This window comes from Theropithecus gelada, chromosome 2 (genome assembly GCF_003255815.1).
Source record: "Theropithecus gelada isolate Dixy chromosome 2, Tgel_1.0, whole genome shotgun sequence".
NCBI classification, from domain to species: domain Eukaryota; kingdom Metazoa; phylum Chordata; class Mammalia; order Primates; family Cercopithecidae; genus Theropithecus; species Theropithecus gelada.
Genome location: NC_037669.1, coordinates 89,097,489 through 89,123,707, shown reverse-complemented (window position 1 = coordinate 89,123,707; position 26,219 = coordinate 89,097,489). Strand labels below are relative to the sequence as shown.

The window sequence follows — 26,219 nt, the reverse complement described above, 5'->3', positions numbered from 1 at the left end:
TGCCCAGCATATTGAAAGTACTTAATAAAATTTAGTTTCTTTCCTGGTAGAGTTTATTTTTCTTTCCTTCTTTCCATAGCATTTATCTAGTCGGCAGAGTGTACAGCAAAGCACATCCCAGGTAAGTGGCTTTCCTGGGTCTTCCAGCCTTTCCCGTCAACTTTTTCTATTAAGAGATTACAACATATGAATACACCAGGAAATGACAGACACCACTGACTTCTCGACTGTGTGGTGTGTCTATCTGAGGAGCCTTGACCTCTAAACAGTCTTGGCCAGACTCTACTTCTACTGTGCAAATTTGCACAATTAAAGCAGACTGAAACTAAAATGAATCAGTCTGGGAGAAAATAAAAATGTTATTTAGAATCATAACTATTACCGGGTAACAGTGTAAATCAAGTGCATTGGGGTCATAATGGCATTTCTTAAAAATGACTTTGAAAATGGTTTTCTGGGCTGGGCGCGGTGGCTCATGCCTGTAATCCCAGCACTTTGGGAGGCCGAGGCAGGTGGATCACCTGAAGTCAGGAGTTTGAGACCAGCCTGGCCAACATGGTGAAACCCGTCTCCACTAAAAATACAAAAATTAGCTGGGCATGGTGGTGAGTGCCTGTAATCCCAGCTACACGGGAGGCTGAGGGAGAATTGCTTGAACCCTGGAGTAAGAGGTGCAGTAAGCCGAGATCATGCTATTGCACTCCAGTCTGGGTGGCAGAGTGAGACTCTGTCAAAAAAAAAAAAGAAAAAAGAAAGAAAGAAAATGGCTTCCTGGAGAATTAAGATGTTTGTCACCTAGTGGAGATCTTTAGTTCACTTATAAGTTGGAATTACTGTCCCTATATTTCTTTCACTGTTTATTCCTCCCAGCTGCTTGCTTGCCCACCTCAACCCAAGTCTGTTGATGCAGCATCCCCTACAAGCAAAGAAAACATCTTCAGTTTCTCAAATAATCTCCTTCAGTAGTGTGAAAAGAGTTTGTAATTTAGTTTGCACCTTTTAATGATCAATATAAAAACTAAAATAAAAATCACCGGGTTTTCTTCTTCCTCATTAGGTAGATACAATGCGCCCACGTCATGGGGAAACATGTCGGATGCCAGTGCCACATCACTTCTTCCTCAGCCTGAAGAGTTTCACTTACAATACTATTGGGGAAGATACCGATGTCTTCTTTTCCTTATATGACATGAGGGAAGGCAAGCAGATCAGGTGAGAGTCATTGGAAATTCTGGTGAGGTTGTGATTCTATATTAGGATGGTATGGGTCATAGGCATCTCTGACCTTCAGAGAAGACAGATGCACAGAAGAGGCAAAACAAGATAAGGTAACCTCATCTCATTAGCTAGGAGTTTTGGCCCCAATTCCCTGTGTGCCCTTAAGTCATTTAAACCATACCATGGGTGGCCTCCTTTTTTATGCCTTTTTCCACATAGAAGCTCAAAATTGAGTCTTTGCCACCACCTCACAGAGAGAAAAGGATGCATCTATTTAATACCAAGAAAAGACACAGGAGAAACATAGAACCAGGCAAATGCAGCAGAGACACACAGTTCCAGAGTGCAGGAAGCCCTGGGCCTTGGCTTGCTGCTGTGGAAGAGAGGTTTTGCAGAAAAAAGGGGCTGATGGTGTCTTGTCTGGGCAGCCCATGAAAGGAGAGCATCTTCTGGGTTTCTTTTACATTGCTTGGGAACTTCTTGTGTTAGGAGTGCTTTATGGCTTTTACTTGCTTTAGTACTTAAAATTCGAAAGCAGATTTTTCACTTTTCCAATTATACATCACAAGTGGGAAAATTAGAAATGGAAGTTAAAGCAGAATGCAAAAGAAAAACAGTTAATTTGCATGCCCCACAGTGCCTCTGATCTTGACAAAAATATTAATACACTGTGCTTTACTTTGGCATAGGAATAAAATGATGCACCCATTGATCAGGACATGTGAATTTTCCTTATCACCAATGGCTCCTAGTATGTGCCCTTGGGACAGTTATTGTAGAGAAAGTAGCAGTGGTATTGATGAAAGCTAAAACTGTTGCATACAGGCAAGACTATGGGCCAGGACTGTGTGGATATAGATTCTGGCTGCTGTTCTTTTCCTATCCAGATTTTTTGTAAACTCTATTTTGTGTGTGTGTGAGAGTGTGTGTGTGTGTGTGTGTGTAAAAATCCTTTCTTCAAGCTAAATTTTATGAGAAAGTCCAATATATGAAACAGATAAAACTATTCCATTATTGTGGCCCGGGCGCGGTGGCTCACTACTGTAATCCCAGCACTTTGGGAGGCTGAGGAGGGTGAATCTCGAAGTCAGGAGTTCGAGACCAGCCTGACCAACATAGTGAAACCCCATCTCTAACAAAAATGCAAAAAATTAGCTGGGCGTGTTGGTGGGCTCCTGTAAGCCCAGCTATTCCAGAGGCTGAGGCAGGAGAATCGGTTCCACCCAGGAGGCGGAGGTTGCAGTGAGTCGGGATCGCGCCACTGCACTATAGCCTGACTGACAGTGCGAGACTTGGTCTCAAAAAAAAAAAAAAAAAAAAGAAAAAAGGTGGATTGCTGGCAAGATGGCCAAATAGGAACAGCTCTGGTCTGCAGCTCCCAGCAAGATCGATGCAGCAGTCGGGTGATTTCTGCATTTTCAACTGAGGTACCCGGTTCATCTCATTGGGACTGGCTGGACAGTGGATGCAGCCCATGGAGGGCAAACCGAAGCAGGGTGGGGCATCCCCTTACCCGAGAAGCGCAAGGGGTTGGGAAATTTTCTCCCCTACCCAAGGGAAGCCATGAGGGACTGAGCCTGAGGAACTGTGCACTCTGGCCCAGATACTGCGCTTGTCCCATGGTCTTTGCAACCCACAGACCAGGAGATTCCCTCTGGTGCCTAACCCACCAGAGACTTGGATTTCAAGCACAAAACTGGGTAGCCATTTGGGCAGACACCGAACTAGCTGCAGGAGTTTTTTTTTCTCCATAACCCAGTGACACCTGGAATGCCAGCGAGACAGAACTGTTCACTCCCCTGGAAAGGGGTGCTGAAGCCAGGGAGCCAAGTGGTCTGGCTTGGTGGGTCCCACTCCCATAGAGCCCAGCAAACTAAGATTCACTGGCTTGAAATTCTCACTGCCAGCACAGCAGCAGACTGAGATCAACCTGGGCCACTCCAGCTTGGTGCGGCGAGGGACATCTGCCATTACTGAGGCAGTTGCTCCTCTGCGACGAAGCTTCCAGAGGAAAGAACAGGCAGCAATTTAATCCATCTTGAGTTAATTTTTGTATAAGGTGTAAGGAAGGGGTTCAGTTGCAGTTTTCTGCATATGGCTAGCCAGTTTTCCCAACACCATTTATTAAATAGGGAGTTATTTCCCCATTGCTTGTTGCGTGAGTAGGTGGTTTTATGCTCAACAGTATAAACAAAGCCACTGGGAAGTTTGAACTGGGTGGAGCCTACTGCAGCTCAGTAAGGCTGCTGTGTCCAGACTACCAGATTTCTCCTCTCTGGGCAGGGCATCTCTGAAAAAAAGGCAGCAGCCCCAGTCAGGGACTTATAGATAAAACCCCCGTCTCCCTGGGACAGAGCACCTGGTGGAAGGAGCGGCTGTGGGTGAAGCTTCAGCAGACTTAAAAGTCCCTGCCTGACGTCTCTGAAGAGCACAGCAGACCTCCTAGAACAGCGTTTGAGCTCTGCTAAGGGTCAAACTGCCTCCTCAAGTGGGTCCCTGACCCCCATGTATCCTGACTGGGAGACACCTCCCAGTAAGGGCCTATAGACACCTCATGCAAGAGAGTTCTTGCTGGCATCTGGCAGTTGCCCCTCTGCGACGAACCTTCCAGAGGAAAGAACAGGCAGCAATTTAATCCATCTTGAGTTAATTTTTGTATAAGGTGTAAGGAAGGGGTTCAGTTGCAGTTTTCTGCATATGGCTAGCCAGTTTTCCCAACACCATTTATTAAATAGGGAGTCATTTCCCCATTGCTTGTTTGTGTTAAGTTTGTCAAAGATCAGATGGTTGTAGATGTGTGGTATTACTTCTGAGGCCTCTCTTCTGTTCCATTGGTCTATATATCTGTTTTGGTACCAGTAACACGCTGTTTTGGTTACTGTAGTCTTGTAGTATAGTTTGAAGTGAGATAGCATGATGCCTCCAGCTTTGTTCTTTTTGCTTAGGATTGTCTTGGCTATGCAGGCTCTTTTTTTGGTTCCATATGAAATTTAAAGTAGTTTTTTCTAATTCTGTGAAGAAAGTCAGTAGTAGCTTGATGGGGATGGCATTGAATCTATAAATTACTTTGGGCAGTATGGCCATTTTCATGATATTGATTCTTCTTATCCATGAGCATGGAATGTTTTTCCATTTGTTTGTGTCCTCTCTGATATTCTTGAGCAGTGGTTTGTAGTTCTCCTTGCAGAGGTCCTTCACATCCCTTGTAAGTTGTATTCCTAGGTATTTTAGTGTCTTTGTAGCAGTTGTGAATGGGAGTTCGCTCATGATTTTGCTCTCTGCTCATCTATTATTGGTGTATAGGAATGCTTGTGATGTTTGCACATTGATTTTGTATCCTAAGACTTTGCTGAAGTTACTTATCAGCTTAAGGAGATTTGGGGCTGAGATGATGGGGTTTTCTAAATTTACAATCATATCATCTGCAAACAGGGACAATTTGACTTCCTCTCTTTCCTTTATTTCTTTCTCTTGCCTGACTGCCCTGGCCGGAACTTCTAATACTATGTTGAATAGGAGTGGTGAGAGAAGAGGGCATCCTTGTTGTGCCAGTTTTCAAAGAGAATGCTTCCAGCTTTTGCCCATTCAGTATGATACTGGCTGTGGGTTTGTCATAAATAGCTCTTACTATTTTGAGATACGTTCCATCAATACCTAGTTTATTGAGAGTTTTTAGCATGAAGGGGTGTTGAATTTTATCAAAGGCCTTTTTTGCGTCTATTCAGATAATCATGTGGTTTTTGTTATTGGTTCTGTTTTTGTGATGGATTACGTTTATTGATTTGCATATGTTGAACGAGCCTTGCCCCCCAGGGATGAAGCCGACTTGATCATGGTGGATAAGCTTTTTGATGTGCTGCTGGAATTGGGTTTGCCAGTATTTTATTGAGGATTTTTGCATCGATGTTCATCAGGGATATTGGCCCAAAATTTTCTTTTTTTGTGTGTGTGTCTCTTCCAGGTTTTTGTATCAGGTTAAATGCTGGCCTCATAAAATGAGTTAGGGAGGATTCCCTCTTTTTCTATTGTTTGGAATAGTTTCAAAAGGAGTAATACCAGCTCCTCTTTGTGCCTGTGGTAGAATTCGGCTGTGAATCTCTCTGGTCCTGGGCTTATTTTGGTTGGTAGGCTACTAATTACTGCCTCCATTTTAGAACTTGTTGGTTTATTCAGGGATTTGACTTCTTTCCGGTTTAGTATTGGGAGGGTGTATGTGTCCAGGAATTTATCCATTTTTTCCATATTTTTCTAGTTTATTTGCGTAGAGATCTTTATTCTCTGATGGTAGTTTATATTTTTGTGTGATGAGTGGTAATATCCCCTTTATCATTTTTTATTGTGTCTATTTCATTTTTCTCTTTTCTTCTTTATTAGTCTGGCTAACGGTCTATCTATTTTGTTGATCTTTTCAAAAAACGAACTCCTGGATTCACTGATTTTTTTTGAAGTTTTTCGTGTCTTTATCTACTTCAGTTGTGTCCTGATCTTAGTTATTTCTTATATTCTGCTAGGTTTTGAATTTGTTTGCTCTTGCTTCACCAGTTCTTTTAATTGTGATGTTAGGGCATAGCTTTTAGATATTTCCCACTATTATTGTGTGGGAGTCTAAGTCTCTTTGTAGGTCTCTAAGAATTTGCTTTATGAATCTGGGTGCTCCTGTATTGGGTGCATATATATTTAGGATAGTTAATATATCTATCACCCAATATGCACCCAATATATCAATATCAACAAGATCAGTCTTGTTGCATTGATCTCTTTACCATTATGTAATGCCTTTCTTTGTCTTTTTTGATCTTTGTTGGTTTAAAGTCTGTTTTATAAGAGACTAGGATTTCAACCTCTGCTTCTTTCTTTTCTTTTTTCTCTTTTTTCTTTTCTTTTCGCTTAGTAAATATTCCTCCATACCTTTATTTTGAGCCTATGTATGTCTTTGCATGTGAGATGGGTCTCCTGATGGGTCTTGACTCTTTATCCAATTTACCAGTCTATATCTTTTAATTGGGGCATTTAGCCCGTTTACATTTAAGGTTAATATTGTTATGTGTGAATTTAATCCTGTCATTATGATGCTAGCTGGTTATTTTGCCCATTCGTTGATACAGTTTCTTCATAGTGTCAATCGTCTTTATAATTTGGTATGTTTTTGCAGTGGCTGGTACTGGTTGTTCCTTTCCATATTTAGTGCTTCCTTCAGGAGCCCTTGTAAGGCAGGCCTGGTGGTGACAAAATCTCTCAGCATTTGCTTGTCTGTAAAGGATTTTATTTCTCTTTTGCTTATGAAGCTTAGTTTGGCTGGATATGAAATTCCGGGTTGAAAATTATTTTCTTTAAGAATGTTGAATGTTGGCCCGCACTCTCTCTGGCTTGTAAGGCTTCTGCAGAGAGATCTGCTGTTAGTCTGATGGGCTTCTTTTTGTGGGTAACTCAACCTTTCTCTCTGGCTGCCTTTAACATTTTTTTCTTCATTTCAACCTTGGCGAATCTGACAATTATGTGTCTTGGGGTTGCTCTTGTGTCTTGGGGTTGCTCTTCTCGAGGAGTATCTTTGTGGTGGTCTCTGTATTTCCTGAATTTGAATGTTGGCCTCTCTTACTAGGCTGGGGAAGTTCTCCTGCGTAATATCCTGAAGAGGTTTTCCAACTTCATTCCATTCTTCCCGTCACTTTCAGGTACACCAATCAAACATAGGTTTGGTCTTTTCACATAGTCCCATATTTCTTGGAGGCTTTGTTCATTCCTTTTCATTTGTTTTTTCCTCTAATCTTTTCTTCACGCTTTATTTCATTAAGTTGATCTTCAATCTCTGATATTCTTTCCTCCACTTGATTGATTTGGCTCCTTTTTTTTCAGTTTAACCTTTTTTTATTATTATACTTTAAGTTCTAGGGTACATGTGCACAATGTGCAGGTTTGTTATGTATGTATACGTGTGTCATGTTGGTGTGTTGCACCCATTTACTCATCATTTACATTAAGTATATCTTCTAATGTTATCCCTCACCTTGCTCCCCAACCCCCAATAGGCCCTGGTATGTGATGTTCCCCTTCCTGTGTCCAAGTGTTGTCATTGTTCAGTTCCCACCTATGAGTGAGAACATGAGGTCTTTGGTTTTTCTGTCCTTGCGATAGTTTGCTCAGAATGATGGTTTCCAGCTGCATCCATGTCCCTACAAAGGACACAAACTCATCCTTTTTTATGACTGCATAGTATTCCATGGTATATATGTGCCACATTTTCTTAATCCAGTCTATCATTGATGGACATTTGGGTTGGTTCCAAGTCTTTGCTATTGGAAATAGTGCCGCAGTAAACGTATGTGTGCATGTGTCCTTATAGCAGCATGATTTATAATCCTTTGGGGATATACCCAGTAATGGGATGCCTGGGTCAAATGGCATTTCTAGTTCTAGATCCTTGAGGAATCGCCACACTGTCTTCCACAATGGTTGAACTAGTTTACAGTCCCACCAACAGTGTAAAAGTGTTCCTATTTCTCCACATCCTCTCCAGCATCTGTTGTTTCCTGACTTTTTAATGATCGCCATTCTAACTGGTGTGAGATGGTATCTCATTGTGGTTTTGATTTGCATTTCTCTGATGGCCAGTGATGATGAGCATTTTTTCATGTGTCTGTTGGCTGCATAAATGTCTTGTTTTGAGAAGTGTCTGTTCATATCCTTTGCCCACTTGTTGATGGGGATGTTTGATATTTTCTTGTAAATTTGTTAGAGTTGTTTGTCAATTCTGGATATTAGCCCTTTGTCAGATGGGTAGATTGCAAAAATTTTCTTCCATTCTGTAGGTTGCGTGTTCACTCTGATGGTAGTTTCTTTTGCTGTGCAGAAGCTCTTTAGTTAATTAGATCCCATTTGTCAATTTTGGCTTTTGTTGCCATTGCTTTTGGTGTTTTAGACATGAAGTCCTTGCCCATGTGTATGTCCTGAATGGCATTGCCTAGGTTGTCTTCTAGGGTTTTTATGATTTTAGGTCTAACATTTAAGTCTTTAATCCATCTTGAATTACTTTTTCTATAAGGTGTAAGGAAGGAATCCAGTTTCAGCTTTCTGCATGTGGCTAGCCAGTTTTCCCAGCATCATTTATTAAATAGGGAATCCTTTCCCCATTTCTTGTTTTTGTCAAGTTTGTCAAAGATCAGATGGTTGTAGATATGTGGTATTATTTCTGAGAGCTCTGTTCTGTTCCATTGGTCTATATCTCTGTTTTGTTACCAGTACCATACTGTTTTGGTTACTGTAGCCTTGTAGTACAGTTTGAAGTCAGGTAGCATGATGCCTTCAGCTTTGTTCTTTTTGCTTAGGATTTTCTTGGCAATGCAGGCTCTTTTTTTGTTCCATATGAACTTTAAAGTAGTTTTTTTCCAATTCTGTGAAGAAAGTCATTGGTGGCTTGATGGGGATGGCATTGAATCTATAAATTACCTGGGGCAGTATGGCCATTTTCACAATATAGATTCTTCCTATCCGTGAGCATGGAATGTTCTTCCATTTGTTTGTGCCCTCTTTTATGTCGTTGAGCAGTGGTTTGTAGTTCTCCTTGAAGAGTTCCTTCACATCCCTTGTAAGTTGGATTCCTGGGTATTTTATTCTCTTTGAAGCTATTGTGAATGGGAGTTCACTCACGATTTGGCTCTCTGTTTGCCTGTTATTGGTATATAAGAATGCTTGTGATTTTTGCACATTGATTTTGTATCCTGAGACTTTGCTGAAGTTGCTTATCAGCTTAAGGAGATTTTGGGCTGAGATGATGGGATTTTCTAAATATACGATCATGTCATCTTGTATGCTTCACGAAGTTCTAGTGATGTGTTTTTCTGCTCCATCGGGTCATTTATGTTCTTCCTCTAAGCTGGTTATTGTAGCCAGAAATTCCTGTAACCTTTTTTCAAGGTTCTTAGCTTCCTTGCGTTGGGTTAGAACATGCTCCTTTAGCTTGGAGGAGTTTGTTATTACCCGCCTTCGGAAGTCTACTTCTGTCAGTTCACCTAACTCATTGTCTGTCCAGTTTTGTTGCCTTGTTGGCGAGGAGTTGTGATCCTTTGGAGGAGAAGAGGTGTAGAGGTGTTCTGGTTTTTGGAATTTTCAGCCTTTTTGCACTGGTTTTTCCTCATCTTCTTGGATTTATCCACCTTTGGTCTTTGCTGTTCGTGACCTTCAGATGGAGTTTATGTCTGGTCATCCTTTTTGTTGATCTTGGTGCTATTTCTTTCTGTTTGTTAGTTTTCCTTCTAACAGGCTCCTCTGCTGCAGGTCTTCTGGAGTTTGCAGGAGGTCCTCTCTAGACCCTGTTTGCCTGGGTATCACCAGCGGAAGCTGCAGAACAGCAATGTTCCTTCTTCTGGAAGCTTTGTCCAAGAGGGGCACCTGCCAGATGCCAGCCAGAGCCTCCTTTATGAGGTGTCTGTTGGCCCTTGCTGGGCGATGTCTCCCAGTCAGGAGGCACAGGGGTCAGGGATCCACTTGAAGAGACAGTCTGTCCCTTAGCAGAATTCAAGCGCTGTGCTTGGAGATCCATTGCTCTCTTCAGATTCACAGACAGGAGCATTTAAGTGCCCACAGCCGCCCCTTCCCCCAGGTGCTCTGTCCCAGGAAGATGGGAGTTTGTTCTGTAAGCCCCTGACTGGGGCTGCTGAGTTTCTTTCAGAGATGCCCTTCCCAGCGTGGAGGAATCTAGAGAGGCAGTCTGGCTACAGAGGCTTTGCCGAGCTGCAGTGGGCTCCACCCAGTTTGAACTTCCAGGTGGCTTTCTTCACATTGTGAGGGGAAAACCACCTACTAAAGCCTCAGTAATGGTGGCTGGCCCTCCCCTTACTAAGCTCGAGCATCCCAGGTTGAATTCAGAGTGCTGTGCTGGCAGCAAGAATTTCAAGTCTGTGAATCTTAGCCTCCTGGGTGGGCTCCATGGCCGTGGGATCTGCTGAGCTAGACCCCTTGGCTCCCTGGCTCCCCCTTTCCAGGGGAGTTAACGGTTCTGTCTCACTGGCGTTCCAGGCACCACTGGGGTACAAAAAAAACCTCCTGCAGCTAGCTCGGTATCTGCCCAAACGGCCGCCTAGTTTTGTGCTTGAAATCCAGGGCCCTGGTGGTGTAGGCACCTGAGGGAATCTCCTGGTCTGTGGATTGAGAAGACCGTGGGGAAAGCATAGTAAGAGCGCACTGTCCTTTATGGCACAGTCCCTCACGGCTTTCCTTGGCTAGGAGAGGGAGTTCCCTGACCCCTTGCACTTCCCTGGTGAGCCAACGCCGCACCCTGCTTCAGCTCACCCTCCATGGGCTATACCCACTGTCTAACCAGCCCCAGTGAGATGAGCTGGGTACCTCAATTGGAAATGCAGAAAAACCTGCCTTCTGCGTTGATCTCGCTGGGAGCTACAGACCAGATCTGTTCCTATTTGGCCATCTTGCCAGCCACCGATTGGAGTTTTGCTCTTTCACCCAGGCTGGAGTGCAGTGGCGCGATCTCGGCTCACTGCAACCTCCGCCTTCTGGTTTCAAGGTATTCTCCTGCCTCAGCCTCCTGAGTAGCTGGGATTACAGGTGCCCACGACCACACCCAGCTAATTTTTGTATTTTTATTAGAGATGGGGTTTCACCATGTTTGCCAGGCTAATCTTGAGCTCCTGGCCTTATTATCTGCCTGCCTCAGCCTCCCAGAATGTTGGGATTACAGGTGTGAGCCACCGTGCCTGACCCAAAGTCCCATTCTTATTCTCTTGGAGTTTTTTCAGCATTCAAGATACCCTTGCATAAAATAAACTTTTTGTTGAAAATCAGCTGCTTCTATAATTGAAATAGAGGGCTGTCCCTGAGAGTCAAGCATTCCACCTAAATGAGATAATCTGCATCTGTGAAAATTTTAGGGGACCCTGAAGATAAATTTTATTTTAAAATGATGGGTGAGCACTTTTTTATTAAAGCAAACAGTTTTGTTTCCGTCTGCAAAAGAGGTAATGTATGTAATGCAGCTGGAGCTTAACCGTAGGATTTAGGCAGTCTACTAACAGACCTGCAATTTAGTCTTGGTCCTTCGACCCTAGGCCCCATGGTACAGTCTAGCCTGTCTTAACTTGGTCCAGGACATAGACTCCAGCTCACTAACCAACATTTTCACAAGGATTTTCTGTGAGTTCTAGCAGAAATAAGAGAGGAGCTGGTACCTTGTCTCTGGTAACTGTTAACATCACTTTCTTTTTCTGCCCTGCTCTCTGGTCTGTCATTGTCAGTATACGTATCTTCCCTAAAAATTACAAGGGTCTAGAGAAATTAATAGTGTTCTCTCTTTCTCTTTCTCACACAACCACAAAGAAAGCTAATGATTTCTGTGCCCTTTGGATGAGGAGGCCAACAAATGGATGTTTAAGTGAAACTTTATAATCCTGTTGCCCTGCTGAGTTTTTCATTAATATATTTTGTTATATAACTCAAAACTGAAAATATAGAGAGAATGAATTCAAATAGAGTTTAAAGCTAAGTATATTTCATACTAGTGGTCAGGCTATCTTGACATGCTTCTACATATATGCCCAACACATCAGCTCTTACTCAGAAGCATTAAAGTGAAAGTCTTTTGAGAGATAGACATGGTGAAACTTTTACTTTAGATATATACTTTGGCCTATGGTTAAACCTGCCTTTTTCATCTGAAAATAAAATCAGAAACTGCTGTTCTATATATGCCATCCCTCATTATGTTCTGAATCTAGCTATTAGGCTGCGAAAAATTTTTAACGTATCATCCTACAGAGTCTAGTTAAAAACAGTGAAAGAAATGATCAGTTTCTTTAGAAAGTTTCACATTGTTTACAAGAAATTTGACTTCTTCTCTGCCTAAAACATAATACGTAGGACAAAGTAGAGCAGAATGACTGATGCTTTTCACATATAAAAAGAAATCCTCTGTCAGGAGAGGAATGTGGAGAATTAAGTGAGATCAGAGGTAGAAGTTACAGTGTTTGGTAAAGTCATTTATGCACCAAATGTTTATTTTTACACCTGCTATATGCTTGTGCTGTTATAGGCTCTAGTAATATGGCAGTGGATAAAACACACAAAAATCCATGTTCTCCTGAAGCTTACATAATAGGAAGAGACAGTAAATAAAAATAAGTAAATTGTATCATATTTGAAGGGATAAGTGTTATGGGATAGAAAAAGTAAAGTATAAGGGAGATTTGCTATGCTAAATAAGATTGTCAGGGTAGGTACACCTACCATGCAGCTACCTTCCAGGGAAGAGACTTAATTTCTCCCATCCTCTCATCCTTTGATCTCTAAATGATTTCTAAATTAATGAGGTGGAGCTAAGGGATCAAATTACTGGCAGCCATGTCATCCTTAGTTACTTAAGGATAAATAAAGAAACTAGATAGAAAGTCTTTGCAGTGACCAGATGACAGACGATGGTGGCTTGGATTCTGGCTATCTTCTAAAGGTAGAACTGTGCTTATTTTATTTCTGGTATGGTGGAGTAAGTCCCTGACAGTCTGACCCTCCTACAGTTAACACTGGGCAAAATCCAAAAACTACCTGACAGTGCTGCCGAATGAATAAAGCAGGCAGATATTGTAAGGCAGTAAAAAGTTGGAGAAAAAGACCAACATGAGGTGAATTTTCTGTTTTTGTGGTTTTGATCTGAAAGTGAGCTGTACTCCTAGCATAGTATAGAGTGTCTAAAACTCCATTAGAAAGCCTGCCATATTTTTAGCCTAAGGAACCAAGAGATGGAACCTGGGGCAAGTATGGCCACTAGAGGGAGTTCTGGAGAGAAGAGAGCAGGAAATGGGAATCTCAAATTCTGTATATGAGCTCTGCCCATGTCACTGGCTCACCTCTGAACCATGCATATCCAAGGCAGACGCAAAGCAGCTAGCAACTAAGGCTAAAAAAAGACTGTTACAGAGCCTGCTATGAGCTGGTAACATTTATCAAATGAACAAATGACTTGTTATAAAGTCTCAAGATGGAGTTCCAGCATTAAATCTATAGTTGCAAAAAAGGCTTCGTGTAGAATCCAGCTGAATTCGGATTAAGGCATTCTAGGCTTTTTCCCATTTCTACTCCTGCCTCAAAGCCAGGCTCACAGAAAAGGTGATTTAAACAGACAGTCACTTCCCCTCCGATCCCAGCATCCACTTGGCTAAACCTCAAATTTACAAAGTACCACTAAAGCTTTTCCAGAGTTGGGGATAAAGGCAAATATGAAGGAATCAAAGAAAATACAAGATTGAAGTTTGCTACCTTTCTTGCACTTATTTTAAAAAGTTTTGTTGTCGTTAAAATATATTTAGCTGGGGAAATTTTAACTAATTTGTGTTTATCTGAAAACACGGTACTTGGAGAAACAACTCAATTGTAAGGCCTGTGGCTGGTGTCTTTGGAGTAACAATCATTGAGGGTCTCTGAGGCTTGATTCCCTGACACAGACTTCTAGTGACTGGAGGTGTTTCTGTCAGAGCCAGAGCATTTATTAATAAACTGGGGATTATTTTCTCTTCTTTTACATTTACAAAGCAATGTAAAATATCTGCCTGGCTGTAGATCAGGATTTATTAAAGATCATCTCAAGACAGAGCAAGATATTAAAAACTGGATATTTTAATCTTCACATGGAAGTGAAGAACACAAGGTACTGGATCCTGTAAGCAAATCAATCAGTATATCAGGATTTGTATTTTGAGGAATGTGCTAAATGGTGTTTAAAAACAAAGTCTGGATCAGTATATCAGGATTTATATTTTGAGGAATGTGCTAAATGATGTTTAAAAACAAAGTCTGGAGACTCATGAGAGAGAATGGAAAATTGAGTGACATATATGTACACTTGCTGTCCATGGAGTAAGCTGTGTGGCTGTTGTTAGGGTAACTAGAAATCAGCTGCAAAAGAACAGAAGAAATAGTGTTGTAGAAATAGCACAAACAAAAGGAAGCCCTGAGACTAGATGACTCCTTTGCAATGCATGGGAACCAGGAGTCCAATAATTATGACTCATTAGAAAAAGTTAAACGGTATGAGAGAAAAATAGAAAATTTAGAATTTCACATAAAAAATATATATAATTATGAATTTTTAAAAATCAGTTCTTGGTTAGAAAAGAGAATATTTTGTCTGTGTGTAAACTTTTAATGGCATCTAGAGATATGGCTGCTGGTTTCTGAGAAGGAATGCTCCAAATATCTTTCCCTCTGAGCACGTTTAGAACAGAGACTCCTTTGGAAATAGATTCTGCCAGTTGTTTATCTTGAACTCAATTATCATTAAAACTACTATTCCCCTCCCACTACAGGAAAGCCACAATACCCTTTATATATGGACTCTTCAAATCAAAACTGTAGAACTCTTTATTGAATGTCTACCTGATTGTTGCTATTAAGTTTTGAACCTAAATATATAAAAAGATATCTTTTTCTTTCAACAGCCTTTAATGGAAAATATAAATATGTCAGCACCCCAAGACATAGAATGGAGAGAGGTATATAGCAGATGCACTAAATCAATGATGGTACAGGCCCAAGAGCTGGAGCCTGTGCTACAGTGAGACTACAGAGCAAAGTAGGTGACATGCTTACGCAGAAAAGAGGGAATAGAACAGAAGAGATAAATTCTAGCATCTCAGAAAGTGAAAGCAAAGCTAGTATATAAATGGCACAGGAAAACGAGTCTTATTGTCATCCTGTTTATTAGACAAAAATAATTTTACCTTTCTTGATTATCTACATTTACCAAACTTAGCTCTGAATTACTTTCTGCCATTTCTAATAAATTTACCCTCAAAAAATTGATGAGCTACTCCCAAGATACTTAAGCCATGTGCAACAGTCTCATAGAAGGTTCAAAACAATTCTCCAAATGCTTAAGGCAGGTTGACTGTATTTAGTGCCTACAGTGTTCCAGGTCCTATTCTAAGTCCCAGATATCAGTGAAAATCAGTAAAATACCTCTGCCTTCAAGGACTTAATATAAATCTATTGCCTTATGTATACAAAGGAAGGATACATTTCTTTGGCCAAGTTGGACTCTGTGAGCTTCCTGAGCTATGTTTGTGCTCAAGGAGAAAAAAAAACTGGGAGGATATTCACTTATCCAACTACGCAATGGAATGAGCCCTCTTCTCATGTCCTGGGGATATACTAGGGAGCTAGACAGCAATATTTCTACCCATCATGGGGGATGAGGGAGAAGCAGACAAAAAACAGGGTAAGTGGAATATGTAATGTGTTCAATTGTTTATATATAGATATTGTATGTATTAGAAAAATAAAGCAGAGAAGGGAGCTAGAACATGGAATAGGGGAAATTTTTGATAGGATAAATGAGGAGGGAGGTTTACTCAGAGGATGACAATTGAGTAAAGACCTAAAAGAATTGGGACAACAGTCAGGTGAATATTTTGGAAAAGAAGTTTCCATGTACAGGGAATCAGAGCAAGTTCAGAAGCTCTCAGGCAGAAGCATGAGCTTGAGGACAGCAAGGAGACCAGTGTCATTGGAACAAAGTGAGCAAGGACTTAGGACAAAGTAGACCATGAAGTCAGAGAAACAAATATCTGGCCTTGGCGAGGGACTAGTAGAGAACTGTAGGGTTCTGAAGGCCATTGTAAATGCTTTGGATTTTACTCTAAGTGAAATGGGGACCATTGAAGTTTCTGAGGAGAAGAGGGACATGTTCTGACTTGGGTTTTAACCTGTTCACTGTAGTAGCCATATTGACAGTGGATTGTGGGAAGTGCAGGCAAAAACAAGGAGTCCAGTTGGGAGACTAATATAATCATAGCTGGAGAGATTGGGTTTGGACCAGTGGCGGCAGTAAAATGGCTTTTATGTGGAAATTTTAACAGTGTTCATGATTGCCTCTGAGTGAACAATTTTAGTAGGATTGTGGACAATTACAGCTTTCTGCTTTTGCTTTTAAGTAGTTTCTAGATTTACTGTAGTAAACATTTATAATCTGAGAAAAATATATTAACAACAATGAAGAGTTGCTCAGGGTATTGTCAGAATGTCTAGGAGGATTTCCCATTCCTTTTTTAATTTTTAAAATGTTTTTAATATTTTTGAGACAGGGTCTTGCTCCGTCTCCCAGGCTGGAGTGCAGTGGTGGAATCACAGCTCACTGAAGCCTTAACCTCCTAGGCTCAAGTGATCCTCTAACCCCAGCCTCCTGAGTAGCTGGGACTACAGGTGCACACCACCACACCTAGCTAATGAGAATTCCCCATTTCTTCCTGAGGGTTAGGAAAAGTTTTCTGGGAGAGATAGTGGGAAAGCATGAGTACTCCTACTAATCTTGGCACTGAGGGGCAGAAGGTATTCCAAGCAAAGAAGAGAGTGTGAGTAAAGACTTGGGAAATAAGCAGTGGCAGGAAGCACCACAAGCATTTGATGTTGTTATAGTATGAATGGTGAAATCAGAGATGAGGGAAAAGAGTCTTCTGTGCCAACTAAGGGTCTTGGGCCTTATTTATAAAGAAGATGATAAAGAATATGATTGAATTTTAAGGAGGGACCTGGCATAGTCATCTTTAAATATCAAATCATCCCTCCGATGGTGAGGATCTCATAGCACACAGATAATGTGCAGAGGTTAGGTCTGAAGTTTAAGTAGTTTCTAACAAAGTTAAGCATATGCCTACTCTGTTTCAGCAGTTCTACTCCTAGGATATATATCCAAGAGAAACAAAGCATGTGCCCATAAAAAAGACTTAAACAAGAATGTTCACTGAAGCTTTGTTCATCGTAGCCAAAAATTGGAAACAAATCACGTATCAACAGGAAAATTGATAAATAATCGTATCTCTATACATACATTGTATCTATATATAATGGAATATTACTCAACAATAAAGAATGAAGTATTCATACAGCAACATGAATGAATCTTGAAAGCATTATGTTGTGTGAAGGAAGCCAGGCACAGACTCCTGCTCCAAGATGGCCGACTAGACGGAGCCAGAAGAACATTTCCCACTGAGAGATCCAGACATTGAGAAGATGGTTGCACTCCTAGCAGATCTTCAGAGGGAAGGCATTGCAAGCAAATGGAGGGAAGCCATTGAGGCTGGATTGAAGGGGGAAGAAGCTGGGAATTCTACATGGGGCTACCATGCACCGGGATTCATTCCTGACCTTCAACAACTCCTGCATAGGGGGTGAGTTGAACAGACAAGAAACTATCTGCTCTTGTCACAGGCCCCAGGAATCCTGGCAGGAAGAGATCCCTCAACCACCACAGACACTTACATTGACAGGGAAAGCTGCTTAGAGAAGTAGTAGGGGCAGAACTCTGGCCAGGATGGAGCCCAGAGGGTTTGGTGTGGGAGCATGGGTAGTGGAGCGTGGCCAGAGATGCCCCTTCTGCTAGGCTTCACTTGCTCCAATAGGAGACTTTAGCCCCTAGGGGAACTGTCTGACCTGAACTCTGCAAGGTGATCTGGCCCATGAGATAGGGCCGGGTCAGACCTGAGCACCCCTCAGTTGGCTAGCCTCTCCCAGGGCCCCAGCCTGGCTGTGCCTGCATCAGTGCAGCCTTCAGGTAATTTGTGGGTACCCATGTCGTAGCTCCTTCACTGGCGGACCACACTTGACTGGCAGAGAGCTCCAGCACAGCAGCTCCCGCTGACAGGCTCCAGCCCACCCACACCCTTCCGCCACTGCAGCCTCCCCATGCCACTTTGCCTGCAGACACTTGACCACGGCCACTCTCCATATCACTTTGCAGGCATGTGTGTGTGCATGCACCCTGCCATACCACACCTGCCTACATGAGTGTACCTCGCCCTTGCCCCCCCTTGCCACACCGCCATTGTTTTCAGAATGTTAGTGGGCTCCTTCCCCCACCAGTGCCTTGCCCCTGCACCGGGGTGCTGGCACAAAACTAGGCGTGGAAAACAGTGGACTTGCCCCTAGCCCTGAGCAGCCACTGCTGCCAGCATCAGTGCATACAGTGGATACACACAGTCCTGTTCCCACCAGTGTGTCGCCCCCATGCTAACACCACCATTGTGCAAATGTGAGCATAGTCACTAGTAGGAGGGGTTGCCCCCACCAGCCATACTTCAAATGCCTGAATGGAGGTTGGCACCTCAGTACCCACTAGCACCCTGCCCCAGTGTGCTCCCTGCTGCATTGCTGCTGCCATTGGCACATGAAAACAAGGACAGATTCCGCTGCCACCACCATATGAAGTACTTTGACTGGCACCACCCAGCAGTGTTGTGACCAGCAGTCCCAGAGCACCTTGGCCCCTCCAGTGCAGCAGGTTCCTAACCTCAAGCCAGATTGCAAAGCCAAGCCTGATATCAGTTTCCAGAGTGAAACCACACAATATGGAAGTCCTGAGCTGAGCCTTGGTCTCCTAAAAGCTTCCAGTAATGAAGCTAGTTGACTGAACCCACCTTATATCACAGTCAAACCCCAAGGTCATTAAGTAGTATAAAAGGGGAAAAAAAATGAAAACCCATCCAAAGGATAGCAACTTCAAATAGTGAAGGAATATTAGCCCACAAAGATGAGAAAGAACCAGTGCAAGAACTCTTGACAACTCAGAAAGCCAGAGAGTGCCTTCTTTCCTCCAAACAACTGTAACAGTTCTCCAACAGGGGTTCTTAACTGGGCTGAGATGGCTGAAATGACAGAAATAGAATTCAGAATATGAATAGGAATGAAGATCATTGAGATTCAGAAGAACATTGAAACACAATCTAAGAAAGCTATGAATCAAAATAATACAATACTGGATAGCCAGTGTAGAAAAGAACATAACCAATCTGATACAGCTGAAAAACACTCTAGAAGAAGTATTAACAGCAGAATAGACCAAGCTGGGGAAAGAATCTCAGAGCTTGAAGACTGGCTTTCTGAAATAAGACAAGAATAAAGCAAAAAGAATGAAAAGGAATAAACAAAACTTCCAATAAATATAGGATTATCAAGAGACTGAATCTATAACTCACTGGCATCCCTGATGGGGATGGGGAAAATGGAAAGAACTTGGAAAACATATTTCGTGATATCGTCCATGAGAACTTCCCAACCTAGCTAGAGGGGCTAACATTCAAATTCAGGAAATGCAGAAAACTCCCACAAAATACTTCGCAAGAGGATCATCCCCTATACACATAAGTCATATTCTTCAAGTTTGAAATGAAAGAAAAAATATTACAGGCAGGTAGAGAGAAAGGATAGCTCACCTACAAGGGGAAACCCATCAAACGAATAGTGGACCTCTCAACAGAAATCCTACAAGCCAGCAGAGATTGAGGGCCAATATTCAACATTCTTTTTCTTTCTCTCTCTCTTTTTTTTTTTTTTTTTTTTTTTTTTTTTGAGACGGAGTCTTGCTTTGTTGTCCAGGCTGGAGTGCAGTGGCATGATCTTGGCTCACTGCAACCTCCGCCTCCTGGGTTCAAGCAGTTCTCCTCCCTCAGCCTCCTGAGTAGCTGAGATTACAGGCACATGCCTGGCTAATTTTATATTTTTAGTAGAGACAGGATTTTGCCATGTTGGCCAGGCTGGTATCATCATTCTTAAAGAAAAGAAATCCCAACAGAGAATTTCTTATCCGGCCAAACTAAGCTTCATAAGGAAAGGGGAAAGAAGATCCTTGTCAGGCAAGCAAATGCTGAGGAAATTAGTTACCCCCAGACCTGCTTTATAAGAGCTTCTAAAATAAGCACTAAGTATGGAAAGGAAAGACCATTGCCAACCACCACAAACACACACTTAGGTACACAGACCAGTGACACTATAAAGCAGCCACACAAGTTGGCAAATTAACAGCTTAAACAAATAAACATGAATATAGGATAAAAGTTACACATTCAATACTAACTTTGAATGTAAATGGGCAAAATGCCCCAATTAAAAGGCACAGAGTAACAAAGTGGATAAAGAAGCAAGACCCAGTGGTATGCTCTCTTCAAGAGACCCATCTCACATTCATTGATACCCATAGGCTGAAAATAAAGGGGTGGAGAAAAATCTACCAAGGAAATGGAAAACAGAAAAAAGCAGGGATTGCAATCCTGATTTCAGACAAAGCAGATTTCACACCAACAAAGATAAAAAAGATGAGCATTATATAATGGTAAAGGGTTCAATTCAGCAAGAAGACCTAACTATCTTAAATATATATGCACTCAACACAGGAGCAGTCAAATTCATAAAGCAAATTCTTAAGAGACCTTCAAAGAAACTTAAGACTCCCACACAGTAATAGTGGGAGACTTCAACACCCCACTTACAGTATTAGATCATCAGGGCAGAATTAATGAAGATATGCAGGACCTGAACTCAACACTGGACCAAATGGATCTGATAGACATCTATAAAACTCTTCACCCCAAAAAAACAAAATACGTTCTTATTTACACATGGCACATACCCTAAAATTAACTATGCCATTAGACGTAAAACAATCATCAGCAAATGCAAAGCAAGCAAAGTCACACCAACCACTGTCTCAAACCACAGAGCAATAAAAATAGAATTCAAGAAGAAGAATATCTCTCAAAATCACGCAATTATAGGGAAATTGGACAACTTGCTCCTGAATGACTTTTGGGTAAATAATGAAATTAAGGTGGAAATCAAGTTCTTTGAAACTAATGAGAACAAAGATACAACATATGAGAATCTCTGAAACACAGCTTGAATGTAAATGGGCAAAATGCCCCAATTAAAAGGCACAGAGTAACAAGGTGGATAAAGAAGCAAGACCCAGTGGTATGCTGTCTTCAAGAGACCCATCTCACATTCATTGATACCCATAGGCTAAAAACAAAGGGATGGAGAAAAATCTACCAAGTAAATGGAAAACAAAAAAGCAGGGATTGCAATCCTGATTTCAGACGAAACAGATTTCACACCAACAAAAATAAAAAAGACGAGCATTATATAATGGTAAATGTCTGAAATGTCATTCCAGATTCTGTGTTTTTGAATCTCCTTTTCTCTCTCTCTCTTTTTTTTTTCTTTGAGATAGAGTTCACTCTATCACCCAGGCTTGAGTGCAGTGGTATGATCTTGGCTTCCTGTAACCTCTACTTCTCAGATTCAAGCAGTCCTCCCACTTCAGCCTCACAAGTAGCTGGGACTACAGGTGTGTGCCACCACCACCACCAACAACAACAACAACAGAAACTTCAGGCCATTATCTTTTATGAACATTGATGCAGAAATCCTCAACAAAATACTAGCAAACCGAATCCAACGGCACACCAAAAAATGTATCCACCATGATCAAGTAGGCTTTATCTCTGATTTGCAAGGTTGATTCAACATACTGAGATCAATAAATGTGATTCAACACATAAATAGAACTAAAGATAAAAACCCCATGATTATCTCAATAGATGTAGAAAAGGCTTTCAATAAAATTCAACATTTCTTCATGTTAAAAACTCTCAAATGAACTAGATATTGAAGGAACATACCTCAAAATAAGAAGAGCCATCTATGACAAACCCACAGCCAACCTCATACTGAATGGACAAAAGTTGGAAGCATTCCACTTGAAAACTGGCACAAAGATGTCCTCTCTAACCATTCATATTGAACAGAGCATTGGAAACCTGACCAGAGCAGTTAGGAAAAAGAAAGAATTAAAGGGCCTATACATAGGAAGAGAAGAAGTCAGTTTATCTCTGTTTTCAAATGACATGGTTCTATACCTAGAAAACCCCATAATCCTGGCCCCAAGCTCCTTAAGCTGATAAACAGCTTGAGCAAAGTTTCAGAATACAAAATCAGTGTACAAAAATCACTAGCATTCCTATACCTAACAACAGCTAAGCTGAGAGCCAAGTCAGTAAGGTAGTCCCATTCACAATTGCCACACAAAAAAAATAAAGTATGTAGAAATACAGCCAATTAGGGAGGTGAGAGATCTCTACAATGAGAATTACAAAACACTGTTCAGAGAAATCAGAGATGACACAAACAAATGGAAAAACATTCCATGCTCATGGATAGGAAGAATCAGTATTGTTAGAATAGCCAAGGCGATCTTAAGCAAGATGGACAAAGCAGGAGACATCATGCTACTCTACTTTGTTCTTTTAAATATACTACAAGGCTGCAGTAACCAAAACAGCATAGTACTGGTACAAAAACAGACACATAGACCAATGGAACAGAATAGAGAGACCAGAAATAAGGCTATACACCTACAACTATCTGTTCTTTGACAAAGCTGATAAAAATAAGCAATGGGGAAATGACTCCCTATTCAAGAAATGGTGCTGGGATACCTGCTTAGCCATATGCAGAAGATTGAAACTGAACTCCTTCCTTATACCATATGTAAAAATCAACTCAAGATGGATTAGAGACTTAAATATAAAAACCCTGGGAGACCAATGGAGACCCGCAATACCATTGTGGACGTGGGAATGGGCAAAGATTTCATGATGAAAACAGCAAAAGCAATTGCAACAAAAGCAAAAGTTGACAAATGGAATCTATTTAAACTAAAGAGCTTCCACATGGGAAAAGAAACTGTCAACAGAGTAAACAGACAACTTACAGAATAGGGTAAAATTTTTGCAGTCTGTGCACCCGACAAAGGTCTAATATCCATCATCTATAAGAAACTTAACATATTTACAAGAAAAAAACAACTTCATTATAAAGTAGGCAAAGGACATGTACAGTCACTTTTCAAAAGAAGACATACATGTGACTAAGAAGCATATGAAAAATTCAGCATCACTGATCATTAGAGAAATGCAAGTCAAAACCATAATGAGATACCATCTCACACCAGTCAGAATGGCTACTATTAAAAAGTAAAATATAATAATAATAATAGATGCTGGTGAGGTTGCGGAGAAAAGGGAACACTTATACGCTGTTGGTGGGAGTGTAAATTAGTTCAACCATTGTGGAAAGTAGTGTGGCAATTCCTCAAAGACCTAAAAACAGAACTAGCATTTGACTCGGCAATCCCATTACTGGGTATATACCCAGAGGAATATAAATCATTCTGTTATAAAGACACATGCATGCATATATTCATTGTAGCACTAATACATTTTTTGGAAAAAAAAAAAAAGAATAGAGATTATAAGTAAGTAAAAAAGGAAGCCAGACTCAAAAGGATACGTACTGAGTGATTTTGTTTATGTAAAGTTCAAGAATAGGCAAACCTGAACTATAGTCGTGGTTGGTAGTATTCACTAGAAAGATCACAATGGAATCTTTTAGATGGTGGAATTAATTCTGCATCATGATCTGCCATGGTGGTTCCCTAAGCAAAAATTCATCAAGTTGTATACTTAGATTTGTGCCTATTACCATATGTAGACTGTGCTTTGGTACATTTAGAGAGCAAAAGAGAGATGGCATAGTTTGCAACCTGGAAGTGGAAGTGACAATAAAGATAAAAGGACACATTCAAGAGACTTGTTTTTAGAGATATGTGAAGTGGGAGGGGCGACTGTTGAGTGTATGTAGAAGCCATTAGCCACAGGAGGGTATGCAAAAGGAGTGGAGAGGTTTTGAACCAGGAGTTCTTAATCTTAAATGCACATACAATTAAAAGTTTTTTATATTCTGGCCACTCTACAGATTAATTAAATGAGGATTTATCAGATGATTTCAACGTGTAGGAAAGGCAAAGAACTAGTGCTTGTGACAGCTGAGCTCAAGGACTCTGTTGGATTTTGGGTAGAGCTGCTGCACCTAAAAGGTATTAAGAGGGTATTATAAGTAATTCGTTACCAATACAGTGCTGATTTGAAAAGCATTTACTTTTTACAAATTTGAGTGGATTTGAGATTATAATATTCTTCTTGTTTATTTATTCAAAACACATTGTATGCCACCATGTATAAGATACTGTTCCAGATGCTGAGGATTCAGCATAAAACAAGACAGAGAAAATCCCCTTATTTTTGTAGTTTATGTTCTAGAGGGGGAGATAGACAATAAATAAATATATACTATAAAACTGGCATTGGGTAAATTCTTCGAAGAAAATGAAGCAATGAGAATCACAGAAATAGGGCATGGCACTTTTTAAAGTAGGGCGGTTAGGCATGACCTCTCTAAAGAGGTAGCGCTGACTCTGCAGGTTATTAAAACACTGAACATTTCAGGACTCCAGTGACTGACCCCACAACAATTCCCCTTCAGTTGCAAAACTCTAGGCTTCCTCAGCCATTGACCTCTAAAAGACCCCACTAATCCACTGGTGTTGCCCCCCACATACTATCGCTAGATGCTGTAACATCACTGAAACGCTGAAGCTTCTTGAACATTAATTCACATACCAGTAACACTAATCCACCCTGACTCCAGAGCTGCTGACAACTTCCCTTGGTCTATAAATCAGACAGACTCCCAGTCATAAGGCACTGAGACACTGCAGGACCCCAGATAAATCACTGGACTGACATAGATGTCTCCATCAGTGATCTAATATACCTGTTAATCCCTCATACCCCAACACTGATACTCAGAATTTTCCTCTATTCTGCAGTGCCCAGTGGTTCAACAAATCTTTTATCATTAGAGGTCTTTCAAACCTTGCTAGTTGAAGTTTGATTCAAAGACAAATAGCATCAGTAAAACTTGAGAGTTTGTTATAAATTGATAGTCACAGCCTGTAATCTCAGCACTTTTGGAGGCTGAGGAGGGAGGATCACTTGAGATCAGGAGTTTGAGATCAGCCTGGGCAACAAGCAAGATGCCATCTCTACAAAAAAAATAAGAATTAGCCAGACATGGTGGTGCATGCTTGTAGTCCCAGGTACTTGGGAAGCTGAGGTGGGAGGATCACTTGAGCCCAGGAGGTCAAGGTTGTAGTGAGCCATGATTGCATCACTGCATTCCAGTCTGGGCAACAGAGCAAGACCCTGTCTCATAAAAAAAATTAAAAAAAAAAAAAAAAAAAAAAAAACAATGCCTGAATGATTGGAATGTTAGATATGTAGAAAGAGGTCTAGGCCAGAGATTTAGATATTAGCACTCAATGATTCTTGACCTCAGAACAGTGTGCCACATAACCAAGGGGGAATATTTTAGATAAAGAATTGGATGAAGAGAGAACTGAGGAAGGAAAAGGAAGAAGACCTAGCTAATTGGACTGTAAAGGAGCGGTCAGACAGGAGAATCAATAGAAGCCAACAAAGGAAACGTTTCAAGAGCAGAGATAGGACGAGGCAGGGAAGCTTCCTGTGGCCAACATTATTTCACACCAACATCAATGCCAGAGACTGCAGAGCAGTGACACAGTGATAGGATTGGATATGGAGGCCATCAGTGGAGATTTTAGTTTAAATAAAGTGTTTTGAATTTTTGGATAAGTAGAAGCCTAACCAAAGTTGGCTGAGGAATGAAAGAGCAGTGTAGGAATATACAGTCAGAAATGAGGATAACTCTGTAGAAGTTTGGTGGAAAACAAAATGGACAGGGTTAGAGAAGGCTTTTTTGTTGTTATTTCTTTGTTTTTATTACTATTATACTTTAAGTTCTGGGACACATATGCAGAACGTGCAGGTTTGTTACATAGGTATACGTGTGCCATGGTGGTTTGCTGCACCCATCAACCTGTCATTTACATTAGGTATTTCTCCTAATGCTATCCCTCCCCTTGCCCCTCAACCCCCAACAGGCCCTGGTGTGTGATATTCCCCTCCCTGTGCCCATATTTTCTCATTGTTCAACTCCCTCTTACGACTGAGAACATGCGGTGTTTGGTTTTCTGTTCTGTGTTAGTTTGCCGAGAATGATGGTTTCCAGCTTCGTTCGTGTCCCTGCAAAGGACGTGAACTCATCCTTTTGTATGACTGCATAGTATACCATGGTGTATATGTGCCACATTTTCTTTATCCAGTCTATGATTGTTGGGCATTTGGGTTGGTTCTGTTGTGAATAGTGCTGCAATAAACATATGTGTGCATGTGTCTTTATAGTAGAATGATTTATAGTCCTTTGGGTATATACCCAGTAATGGGATTGCTGGGTCAAATGGAGAAATACCA

General features: G+C 41.2%; 1 protein-coding gene across 1 annotated transcript in view; it reads left to right on the top strand.

Annotated features, from left to right (window-relative positions):
• DOCK3 (dedicator of cytokinesis 3) overlaps positions 1-26,219 on the top strand; it is a 682,478-nt gene that overhangs the window by 385,287 nt on the left and 270,972 nt on the right. The window contains exons 8-9 of the mRNA XM_025375707.1: positions 80-121; positions 1,058-1,212. Of these exons, the coding sequence (XP_025231492.1) occupies positions 80-121; positions 1,058-1,212 (197 nt within the window). The remainder of the gene's footprint in view (positions 1-79; positions 122-1,057; positions 1,213-26,219) is intronic.